Genomic DNA, 12,963 nt, shown 5'->3' on the forward strand with positions numbered 1-12,963 from the left:
TTACAATCTACATTTTCTGTGTCACCTTTTTATCACCTGTATTTCTACATCTAATTATACTGTGTATGCACGGTATGTGTGTGTATATATGTATGTATATGTGTGTGTGTGTATATATATATATATCTATATATCTATCTATCTATATATATATATATATATATGTATATATCTATATATATCTATATATATCTATATATATATCTATATATATATCTATATATATATCTATATATATATATCTATATATATATATATCTATATATATATATATCTATATATATATCTATCTATATATCTATATATCTATATATCTATATATCTATATATATATATATATATATATATATATATATATATATATATATATATATATATATATATATATATATATATATATACACACACTCACCGGCCACTTTATTAGGTACACCATGCTAGTAACGGGTTGGACCCCCTTTTGCCTTCAGAACTGCCTCAATTCTTCGTGGCATAGATTCAACAAGGTGCTGGAAGCATTCCTCAGAGATTTTGGTCCATATTGACATGATGGCATCACACAGTTGCCGCAGATTTGTCGGCTGCACATCCCAAAGATGCTCCATACAAGGCAGGATGGATCCATGCTTTCATGTTGTTTACGCCAAATTCTGACCCTACCATCCGAATGTCGCAGCAGAAATCGAGACTCATCAGACCAAGCAACGTTTTTCCAATCTTCTACTGTCCAATTTCGATGAGCTTGTACAAATTGTAGCCTCAGTTTCCTGTTCTTAGCTGAAAGGAGTGGTACCCGGTGTGGTCTTCTGCTGCTGTAGCCCATCTGCCTCAAAGTTCGACGCACTGTGCGTTCAGAGATGCTCTTAGGCCTACCTTGGTTGTAACGGGTGGCGATTTGAGTCACTGTTGCCTTTCTATCAGCTCGAACCAGTCTGCCCATTCTCCTCTGACCTCTGGCATCAACAAGGCATTTCCGCCCACAGAACTGCCGCTCACTGGATTTTTTTTCTTTTTCGGACCATTCTCTGTAAACCCTAGAGATGGTTGTGCGTGAAAATCCCAGTAGATCAGCAGTTTCTGAAATACTCAGACCAGCCCTTCTGGCACCAACAACCATGCCACGTTCAAAGGCACTCAAATCACCTTTCTTCCCCATACTGATGCTCGGTTTGAACTGCAGGAGATTGTCTTGACCATGTCTACATGCCTAAATGCACTGAGTTGCCGCCATGTGATTGGCTGATTAGAAATTAAGTGTTAACAAGAAGTTGGACAGGTGTACTTAATAAAGTGGCCAGTGAGTGTGTGTATATATATATATATATATATATATATATATATATATATATATATATATATATATATATATATATATATATATATATATATATATATATAGCGGTATAGCAGTGTCTTTGTAAGACTTTATATGTCACTGTTTGAATCTGTGCATATGGTACTTACATCTGTGGGTGCCAATCCTCTTCCAGACCATCAACACTTAACATACAGTATGAAAGGGTAGACAGCACTTATATGAATATCTTTTTATGCCTTTTAATAGAATTCTGATGTAGATTTGATATTTGAATTCATGTGGTTTGTATTCTTTCAGAGTTTAACCCCTTAGTGACGGGGCCAAATTTTTAAAATCTGACCAGTGTCACTTTATATGGCAATAACTCTGGAATTCTTCAACAAATCCCAGTGATTTTGAGATTGTTTTTTCATGGCACATTATAATTCTTGCTAATGGTAAATTTGTCTGTATGTTTACAAAAAATGTAAAAAAATTTTTTGCAATTTTCAAACTTTGAATGATAATATGATAATCCCTTTAATCCTGATAGTCATACCACAGAAAAACATGAATAAATAACTTTTCCCACATGTTGGCTTTACATCAGCACCATTTGTAAAATGTTAGTTTACTTTGTTAGCATTTTAGGAAGTTTAACCCCTTACCGACCTCCGCCGTACTATTACTGCAGAGGTAGGATCCCCTGCTTTGATGTGGGCTCCGGCGGTGAGCCTGCATCAAAGCCGGGACATGTCAGCTGTTTTGAACAGTTGACATGTGCCAGCAATAGCGGCGGGTGAAATCGTAATTCACCCGCCGCTATTAACTAGTTAAATGCCGCTGTCAAATGCTGACAGCGGCATTTAACCGGCTCTTCCGGCCATCGGGCCGGAAATGAGCGCATCGCCGACCCCCGTCACATGATCAAGGGTCAGCGATGCGTCGGCATAGCAACCAGAGGTCTCCTTAAGAACTCTATGGTTGCTGATGCCGGCTTGCTGTGAGCGCCGCCCTGTGGTCGGCGTATATAGCAAGCCTTCAGTTCAGCTACATAGGAGCGATCTGATGATCGCTGCTATGTAGCAGAGCCGATCAGGCTGTGCCAGCTTCTAGCCTCCCATGGAGGCTATTGAAGCATGGCAAAAGTAAAAAAAAAATAAAAATATGAAAAAAATAAAAAAAATATAAAGGTTTAAATCACCCCCCTTTTGCCCCATTCAAAATAATTAAAAAAAAAAATCAAACCTACACATTTGGTATCGCCGCATTCAGAATTGCCCACTCTATCAATAAAAAAAAGCATTAACTTGATCGCTAAACGGCGTAGCGAGAAAAAAAATTAAAAACGCCAGATTTACTTTTTTTTGGTCGCCGCGACATTGCATTAAAATGCAATAACGGGCGCTCAAACGAACGTATCTGCATCAAAATGGTATCATTAAAAAGTCAGCTCAGCACGCAAAAAGTAAGCCCTCACCTGACCCCAGATCACGAAAAATGGAGACGCTACAGGTATTTGAAAATGGCGCCATTTTTCCAGGACGTCCCCCTGACAGCACATTGGAGGACGTCCTCCTCCTCCTTGCAGGGACAGGAAACACAACACGAGAGCTTAAAAGGCCCCACTCCGCCCCCTTTCCTTTAGTGTTTTTCCTGTCCCTGCATGGAGGGACACACGAGAGAAGCAGAGCAGCGCAGCGCGGAAGCTTACCAGTCCGGAGGGCTCGGGGGATCGTGCGGCTGGGCCAATGTCCTTCTCCCGCAACAATAGCCCGAGGCAGAAACTTCCCGGTGGGGAGTCCCTCTGCCCAGAGACCAGTCGAGCGGACGGGCTCCTGGGTAGAACCGCTTCCTCAGGGTAAGGTGACGTCATATCCGGGGGGGGAAGGGGGGGGGGGCGGCGTTTCGGCGTGCGTTCCACATCGTGGAACGCGGAAGTGCGCGTCTTTTAAAGGCGTAAACCCAGAGTTGCCGCAGATGTTCATCCAGCATTCTTTCCTGTGTGAGGGAAGGTGGAGGCGCCAGATTTGAATACTCAGGAGGTATCTCGGCTGCAGGACACGGGATTATCGTGGGGTCCGTGCTAGCCAGGCTGTTACAAATGCCGGAAACTAAAGGTACCTTCACACTAAGCAACTTTGCAGCGAGAACGACGACGATCTGTGACGTTGCAGCGTCCTGGATAGCGATCTCGTTGTGTTTGACACGCAGCAGCGATCTGGATCCCGCTGTGATATCGCTGGTCGGAGCTAGAAGTCCAGAACTTTATTTCGTCGCTGATCACCCGCTGTCCATCACACACGCCGATCCAGCGATGTGTTCACTTGTAACCAGGGTAAATATCGGGTTACTAAGCGATGTCACCGCTGTGCTCTGCTTTACTGCCGGCGCTGACACATTCAGTGAAGGAAGCACTGAGCAGCAGCGCGTAACCCTGTGGACGCTGGGGGACGTGACAGACATCGAAATGTGAGTATGTAGTGTTTTTTTTTTTACTTTTACAATGGTAACCAGGGTAAATATCGGGTTACTAAGCTCGGCCCTGCACTTAGTAACCCGATGTTTACCCTGGTTACCCGGGTGCTTGCATCGTTGAAGATAGTTTCAACGATGCCGAAGTTGTTCCCCTGATCGTTGGTCGCTGGAGAGAGCTGTCTGTGACAGCTCCCCAGCGACCACACAACGACTTACCAACGATCATGGCCAGGTCGTATCGCTGGTCGTGATCGTTGGTAAGTCGTTTAGTGTAACGGTACCTTTAGGGTGAGTGCAGCAGAAGCTGCTATATCTTTTATTTGATTAAGAGATCACACATTTATCCTGTGTATCTCTCAACAGAAGATATGGAGGTCAGAAGTGAGGAGACAGGGGTAAGTGTGCAGAGTACATCCATACGCCCGCACACACACTGAGCAGTTCCTATTCTTATGTTTAGGATAAGGAGGCCACTCAGACACCCCTCCCTCAGACAAAAAAGTCTGGCAAGGTATCTTCAGAATCTAAAAGGTGCTCCATATGTAATGTGAAGCTTCCAGAAGCATACAAGAAAGCTCTCTGCAGCTCTTGTATTACTAAGATTGTCAGAGATGAACAGCCGGCGATGTTATCGGAGATGAGGAGTCTAATCCGGGAGGAGGTCCAAAATTCTTTGGCCTCAATGTCTCAACGGGATCTGTCCAGTCCGGTTCCGGCTGGTAAGAGACCAAGAAGTGATCCAGACCAAGAGGATCAGGATGGTTCCTCGGAAGCAGAATCGGAGTTTAGAGGTTCAGACCAGGAAGAAGGAGAGCTGCCACTGGAAGAGCAGGAGCAAGGAAGAAAGTATTTCTTTCCAGTTGAAGACACGGAAGAGCTGGTTCAAGCAGTAAGAAATACTATGCAGACACAGGAATGGAAAGATGCGGAACGTAGATTGGTGATGTCCCGAGAGTTCAAAAACCGTCTACCATTTGATCCGGAAGAAATCAAGACTTGGGAAGAAATTCCTAAAGTAGATGTTCCCATAGCCAAGGTTGCAAAGAAGACATCCATTCCTTTTGAGGATTCATCTAGCCTCAAGGATGCAATGGACCGCAAGGCAGATATCCTTTTACGTCGAGCCTGGGAGACCTCAGCGGCTCTAATAAAGACTAACATTGCAGCCACGTCAGTAGCAAGATCTATGTTCCTGTGGATGGGACAATTGGAAGAACATTTAATTAATAAAACACCGCGGGCAGATATAATTGCTTCCCTGCCTATCATAAAGTCAGCCACGGCCTTCATGGCGGACACTTCAGCTGAGTCCGTTAGATTTGAAGCTAGAAATAGCTCCTTGTCTAATGCAACCCGCAGGCTATTTGGCTTAGATCTTGGTCGGTGGATAACGCATCTAAAAATAAGTTGTGTGCCATTCCGTTCACAGGCTCCAGGATATTCGGTCAGGCTTTAGATGACATTTTAGAATCTGCATCAGATAGTAAAAAAGGGTTCCCCGAGGATAAACCTAGGAAATTCCAACCCTTTCGGAGAAGACCACTTACTCCCCCCCCCCCCCCCGCAGACAACATGAGTATAGAGAGCAATGGAGATCCAGCAGAGGGTCCTTCAAAGGTTCCTACGCTCAGAACAGAAGGGGAAGAAGTTCCCTTTTTGGTTCAAGCTATAGACCGAAGAGACAATGACGCCATAGGTATAGGCGGGAGACTAAGCCTCTTTCTAAAACACTGGAATCGGATCTCAGACAACAGTTATGTCCTCAAAATAATATCAGAGGGTTACAAAATAGAGCTGATATCTCACGTGCCACAAAGGTGTATCGCACCAACAGTGGTAGCTACAAATTCCCCGATGTTCGCAGATCTGCAAAATCTGTTCAGCTCCCAGGTCATAGTGCGGGTCCCCTCTCCAGAAATAGGCACAGGTCACTATTCCTCTCTTTTTTTCGATTCCAAAATCGTCAGGGGAATCCCGTACTATAATAAATTTAAAACCTCTGAATGTGTACATCAGGTACAAAAAGATTCAGAATGGAGTCGATAAGGTCAACCATTCACCTTATAAGCAAGGACTCGGTAATGTGCACTCTCTATCTGAAGAGTGCGTATTATCAGGTTCCAATACATCCCTCTTCTCGGGCTGCTGAGATTCTCGGTGAGATTCCCGGACCAAACCTGCCACTTCCAATTTCAATGCCTCCCATTTGGTCTAGCATCGGCTCCAAGAATTTTCACGAAATTGGTAGCAGAGGTGGTGGCTTTCCTAAGAAACCAAGGAATAACAATAATTCCATACTTGGACGATTTTCTTGTAGTAGCACAAACAAAGGACATTCTGCTGCAACACAGAGATCGGGTCATAGCAGTATTGGAACATCTAGGATGGGTGGTAAACCGAAAAAAGTCGCATCTAAGGCCCGAATCCCGAAAAATATTCCTGGGAGTACTCTTGGATTCTACAGCCAGACAATCCTTCTTGCCAAAAGACAAACGGATCTCAATAAAGATGATTTTAGAGTTCCTAAAAAGTCCAGTTACTATAAGATCTGCCATGAAAATTTTGGGGAAGATGACAGCTTGCATCCCTTGTGTCAGATGGGCTCAGGCTCACTCAAGGCCATTACAAGAACAAGTCCTCACTGTATGGGATCGTTGTCGTTCGTCACTAGACAGAAAGCTACAGCTATCAACGAATGTAAGAAGGTCACTACGATGGTGGACTCAAGACTGCAACCTAAGAAGGGGTGTCCCTTGGATCTCAACCCCTTGTGTGGTAATCACCACGGACGCAAGTCAGTGGGGATGGGGAGCACACTTTTGAGGAAGATTCTTTCAGGGCAAGTGGCCCGAAGAGATCAGTCAGATGTCATCAAATTACAGAGAACTATACGCAGTCTGGGAAGCTCTCAGAAGAAACCATTCCCGTCTAAAGAACAGACACGTAAAAATTCTATCAGACAACGTCACAGCAGTATCCTTTTTGAGACACCAAGGAGGTTCCAGACACAAGGCTCTTCAAGATCTAGCGCAAAGAATATTTGCGTGGTCAAAAAACACGGTCCTGTCAATAACAGCAGTGCATCTAGAAGGATCTCAAAATATTCTAGCCGACTACCTAAGCAGAAGAAAGGTTTGTCCAACAGAATGGGAATTGAATCAAAAAATTTTTCAAATACTATGCCACCGTTGGGGAACTCCCGGGATAGATTTGTTCGCCACAAGAAAAAATTCAAAGGTGCCCAGATTTTATTCCCTCAACCCTTCAGACATGCCGGAAGTCTACGCCTTAAGTCAAACATGGAACGAACCTCTGTCTTATGCCTTTCCCCCAATAACACTTATTCCAGTAGTGCTCAGGAAAATTCAAGAGGACCAGGCAACAGTACTGACAATTGTACCTTTTTGGCCAAAGAGAAGCTGGTTCCCATTGTTGGGAGCCATGAGAACGGAAAACCCTATCCAACTCCCGTTATGGAAGGATATAATTCATCAAGGGCCTGTATTACACCAAGACCCGGAGAGATTACATCTATCAGCATGGATCCTGAGAGGGACATCTTGAAATCCAGAGGTCTTTCGGATGAAGTAATTACAACCATCCAGGCTAGTAGGAAGCCTGTGACCGCAGCCATCTACCACAAAATCTGGAGGAAATTTTGTATGGAAAGTGGCAGGTCGGCTGGGGTTCCGGGAGCCTTGGATGTTCCTAGAGTTTTGAATTTTTTACAATCTGGCTTTAACTTGGGGCTCAAGCCGAGTACTCTTAAAGTTCAGATCTCGGCCCTCAGTACTTTCTTGGATTATACATTGGCCTCCCACCCCTGGATAATTAGATTTGTGAAGGCTATCCAGAGATTACGGCCTACTTTAAGACAGCTAGCTCCTACATGGGACTTAAATCTGGTCCTCAGGGCTCTATGTAAAAATCCTTATACTCTTGAGGAGGACATGCCTATTTCAATACGTACCTGGAAGACGGCCTTTTTAGTAGCGATTACAACAGCTAAACGCATAGGTGAAATTCAGGCTCTATCAATTAAGGATCCATACCTTCAGGTCCGAGAGGACCATATAATACTAAAATTAGATCCAGCATTTATCCCTAAAATAGCCTGAGTTAAAAATCGAAACCAGGAGATAATTTTACCTTCCTTTTGTGAGAACCCTTCCAATGAAAAACAGGCATTACACTCCCTTGATGTCAGACGGGCAGTATTAAATTATCTAGAGGCCACTTGCTCCTGGAGGAAGGATTCTAATCTTTTTATTCTATTTGGGGGTAAGAATTAAGGTAAAAAAGCTTCCAAGGCTTCAATAGCTAGATGGATCACGACTATAATTTCAAACGCCTACTCATCAGAGGGGATAGATTGCCCAACAGGAATTAAAGCGCACTCTACTAGGGCTGTTTCAGCATCATGGGCTGAGCGAGCAGGGGCGTCCCTAGATCAGATTTGCATGTCCGCAACTTGGGCCAGGGTAAATACATTCTGTAAGCATTATAAACTTGATGTATTCGCAGCCCAGCAAACGTCATTTGGGAGAAAAGTTCTCCAAGCAGTTGTCCCACCCCAAAGGAGGGTTTCTTTGGTATTCTCCAGCGTGCTGTCAGGGGGACGTCCTGGAAAATGGGTATTATACCTACCAATAATTCGGTTTCCAGGAGTCCATCCTGACAGCACCGTTAATTCCCCCCCTATGTATACTATTTCATATGCTGTAATATGTATGGTTAATAAAGATTTCAAAGTATATCTATCCATGGTGTGGTACTTGTCAAAACACTAAAGGAAAGGGGGCAGAGTGGGGCCTTTAACCTCTCGTGTTGTTTCCTGTCCCTGCAAGGAGGAGGAGGACGTCCTCCAATGTGCTGTCAGGATGGACTCCTGGAAACCGAATTATCGGTAGGTATAATACCCATTTTTTATTTTTTTTTTAAACAAAGTTTGAATTTTTTTTTTTACCACTTAAATAAAACGTAACCGAGACATGTTTGGTGTCTATGAACTCGTAATGACCTGGAGAATCCAAATGACAGGTCAGTTTTGGCATTTAGTGAATCTAGCAAAAAAGCCAAACAAAAAACAAGTGTGGGATTGCACTTTTTTTTGCAATTTTACCGCACTTGGATTTTTGTTCCCGTTTTCTAGTACATGGCATGGTAAAACCAATGATATCGTTCAAAAGTGCAACTTGTCCCGCAATAAAAAAAGCCCTCACATGGCCATATTGACCAAAAAATAAAAAAGTTATGGCTCTGGGAGGGAGGGGAGCGAAAAACAAGAACGCAAAAACGGAAAAGGACAAGGTCTTGAGGGGGTTAAAACCGTAGCAGTAGTATTTCAATTTTTTCAAGGAAATGTACAAAATGTGTTTTTTTTAGGGACGTATCCGGGTATGAAGGGACTTTGAGGGTTCCATATATTGGAAAAACAAAAGTGATACCATATTGAAAACTGCTGTCAGGTAGTTTATTTACCCTTCAGGTGATTTTCAGGAATTAATGCAAAGTGAATGACAGGAATAAAAAAAAGTGTATTTTTAACCACCTAAATGTCACTAACTTCTGAACAGGTTACAACAGCCGGCAGACACTAAGGGCCACTATTTGGCCGTAAACTGCCATGGCAAATGTCAGGGCCACACAGTCATGATCTCTGGGTGCCGATGGGGTTAAATAGGTAGCCCCCACACTGTTAACCATTTATATGATGTAATCACTTTTGATAGCAGCATCTAAGGGTACCGTTACACTAAACGATTTACCAACGATCACGACCAGCGATACGACCTGGCCGTGATCGTTGGTAAGTCGTTGTGTGGTCGCTGGAGAGCTGTCACACAGACAGCTCTCTAGCGACCAACGATGCCGAAGTCCCCGGGTAACCAGGGTAAACATCGGGTTACTAAGCGCAGGGCCGCGCTTAGTAACCCGATGTTTACCCTGGTTACCATTGTAAATGTAAAAAAACCAAAAACACTACATACTCACATTCCGGTGTCTGTCACGTCCCTCGCCGTCAGCTTCCCGCACTGACTGTGTCAGTGCCGGCCCTAAAGCACAGCACAGCGGTGACGTCACCGCTGTGCTCTGCTTTTACTTTACTGCCGGCGCTCACAGTCAGTGCGGGAAGCCGCCGGCGGGGGACGTGACAGACATCAGAAGGTGAGTATGTAGTGTGTTTTTTTTTTTTTTACATTTACAGTAGTAACCAAGGTAAACATCGGGTTACTAAGCGCGGCCCTGCGCTTAGTAACCCGATGTTTACCCTGGTTACAAGCGAACACATCGCTGGATCGGTGTCACACACACCGATCCAGCGATGACAGCGGGTGATCCAGCGACGAAATAAAGTTTCAAACGATCTGCTACGACGTACAATTCTCAGCGGGGTCCCTGATCGCAGTAGCGTGTCAGACACAGCGAGATCGTATGTATATCGCTGGAACGTCACGGATCGTGCCGTCGTAGCGACCAAAGTGCCACTTTGAGATGGTACCCTAAGGGTTTAAACAGATATAGACGACGCCAGCACTGATAATGGCTGATACAGAGAGTTGTCAGCTATAGTGTCCAGCCGACGGCTGCTGGATTGTCACCAGTATGGGGATGCTATTCTCTTTTATCTCAGCTCAGTAAAAAGACGTATTGGCGGTCATTAAGGGGTTAATATATAAAAGTATATATACATGCAGCAATGCATACATATATACTTTTTACCAAAAAAAGGAGTTATTCAGCCAGGCCTATTTTTAAAAACCCTTCCGACATGACCGTAATTGAAATAAAGTGTGTTTCCGGCTCTCCTCCTGCTCTCTGCTCTGGTTCCCTCACCGGTCTCACTGGCTGTAGTTGGGGACATCATTGCCTACATATGAAGTGGAGACCAGCTGGGGACTCCAGAACTACAGTATAACGATGGGGGATCAGTGAGGTGAGTATTTTGTTTTCCAGCTTATTTTCTGCATTTGTTTCCTGCAGAATAAGTTGTTCATCTTTTGAATGGATGCCTGTAACATACTCCTTTAGTAAGATGGAGCACTAAACATTTGATTGAATATGAGCTCCTTAGCGATTGCCTCTTATAATGCTTTAGTTGATTTGCCTATATATTGACAGCTTTGTTCCAGACTTCACATCCTCCTGGGTAATACGTGAGCTAACGCTCGTAAGTGCTTCCAAACTGGAGTTTCGATTTACCCTCAACGTGACTCTGCCTCATCACTTGCTACCTCTGTGTGCCGATGGAGTCCCAGGACCCAGCTGGGAAGAGTCTTTTTGGAAGCTTACGGTACTCTTCGTCAGGTAGATACTCTTTTCGGTCTCATTCTAGTGAGATATGACTGTGTTTCTTGTGGTGCTCAGGAAGCCTCCATCTATATCCCTTTGTGGTTCTGCCGTTCTTTAACGCCAATTATTGCCCTTATTTTGCCCTTCATGCCCACTTTTCAACACTGATGGTGCGTCTTTTAATGTGCTATTTAAATCTCTAGTAAATGATCATCTTTTTCTTTTACAGTCTCTCACTCTTTGGTGTCGTTCTGATTGCCATCCAGCAAGCCCAGTATATTTTCACAGATTTTTTAAAGTTAAGACATAGAAACTGCTCCAGCCCGTCCTCTCAGCACATCTCTAACCCAGTGGACACCCTCACCTCAGAATCATACAGGTAAGCCTGTGCACACTTGTATTCTTCCATAAAACTAGGAAATCCTTTTGTAAAATGTATAAAAATGGACTAACAAATTGTCATTTGTTATCTGGTGCCTGGGTCAGGGCAGTTTATACATTTCTCCTGGCTAATATTTCAGAATTTCCTAGCAATGGCTAATGATGTCAGGGGGTGTCCAATCTTTAAAGCCATTTCACAGATAAGCAGCAGTGTCCTTTGTGGGGTCAGCCTGTGGAACGTCTGCAGCATATAACTCTTGTAGCCATCTCAAGAGATTGCAAGACCTTCCCACAAATTGGAGTAAATTGATCCATTGTATGCTGTGGATGACTGCACGGATGCAAAGCAAAGGGTGAAATGTATTTTGTAAATGTGCTAATCATTTTCCAGCAGTTTGTGATTCATTGAGCATACTCGAACCTTGCATTAATGCTGCCGCAGTCTACTTTTGTGTCTGCTAGAAGTGTTAGCTGCATGACCCAGAATAATCGTCAGTCCATTATATGTGGAGTATAATCTCTGGGTCTCTTTTGTAAAGCATTTGTTACCTTGCAGGAGCAGCTGCAAAAGTTTTTCGGACTCTTCCAGTCCACCAGATAAAGGTAAAGGGAAGGGCTACTTGGCTGTTGCTGCTCCACCAGTCCGAAGCCAGAATGCATCGAAGAGGCTACCAGCCACATACAGCCAGTCCCAGAAGAAGCACAAGTGCTCCGTGTATTACAGCATAAAGCAGAAGCCAAGCAGTGCGTCCAGCAGTGCCGCAGCCTGTGACACCAACCATCAGCTGATGGGTGACATGCAGCCGCCCTCTCCAGATGACTCCACCTGTAGTGAGACTCTAGCAGAGAGGTGGACAGACTTTACTTCTGCAGACCACATCGACACGGGTAACCACAAGCACTTAACCAACCCAGATGATGTTCTGGGTGCAAATGAATCTGCACTGCAAGCTGCACTTCTCTCACAAAGGACTATAAATGAAAGCACTTTGAAGGAGGAGCCGATAATTTGTATGTTTCCTATGGAAACGGACGTCAAAACATCCTCAGATACATTGTCTGAGTCCAAGCTGCAGAACTGTTGTGTATCCGGAGCCGGTAAGGTACCCGAAGGTGGCACGTCTAGTAATCTGCTGCAGCAGCAGGCTGAATCGCAACCTGTTTTCAGAAAGGTGGCGGGTAAATAACATTTTAATTCCATTTTCTGCTTTGATATTTTTATCAACCGCATGGTAATTTGGTGTTGCAATTTGTGGCCACGACTAGCTGTGAAATCGTGCTTTCTTGTTTGCAGAGTGCAGCCTTCACAGGCTGTATTAGGCTACTTTCACACATCAGGTTTTTGCCGTCAGGCACGATCCGGTGACTTTTGAAAAAAAAACGGAACCTGTATTTTCCTCATCGTTGTATTAGCGACGAATTGCGATGGATGGCCACACGTTTCATCCGTTTTTTGCCGGATCCGTCAATAATTATTTTTCCGGCGGACGATGAAAACGTACAGAGGAATGTTT

The 12,963-nt window shown here is 44.1% G+C and overlaps 1 protein-coding gene across 3 annotated transcripts in view; it reads left to right on the forward strand.

Annotated features, from left to right (window-relative positions):
* The window catches only part of TMEM131L (transmembrane 131 like), a 161,739-nt gene that overhangs the window by 126,904 nt on the left and 21,872 nt on the right, over nt 1-12,963 (forward strand). For 2 of the 3 annotated variants that reach the window (XM_077279361.1, XM_077279363.1), the window contains 3 exons: nt 10,898-11,083; nt 11,298-11,447; nt 12,006-12,628. In XM_077279361.1, the coding sequence (XP_077135476.1) occupies nt 10,898-11,083; nt 11,298-11,447; nt 12,006-12,628 (959 nt within the window). The remainder of the gene's footprint in view (nt 1-10,897; nt 11,084-11,297; nt 11,448-12,005; nt 12,629-12,963) is intronic. The other variant, XM_077279362.1, reaches the window with a different exon arrangement.

The sequence above is a fragment of the Ranitomeya variabilis genome, chromosome 1 (assembly GCF_051348905.1).
Source record: "Ranitomeya variabilis isolate aRanVar5 chromosome 1, aRanVar5.hap1, whole genome shotgun sequence".
Classification (NCBI taxonomy): Eukaryota; Metazoa; Chordata; class Amphibia; order Anura; family Dendrobatidae; genus Ranitomeya; species Ranitomeya variabilis.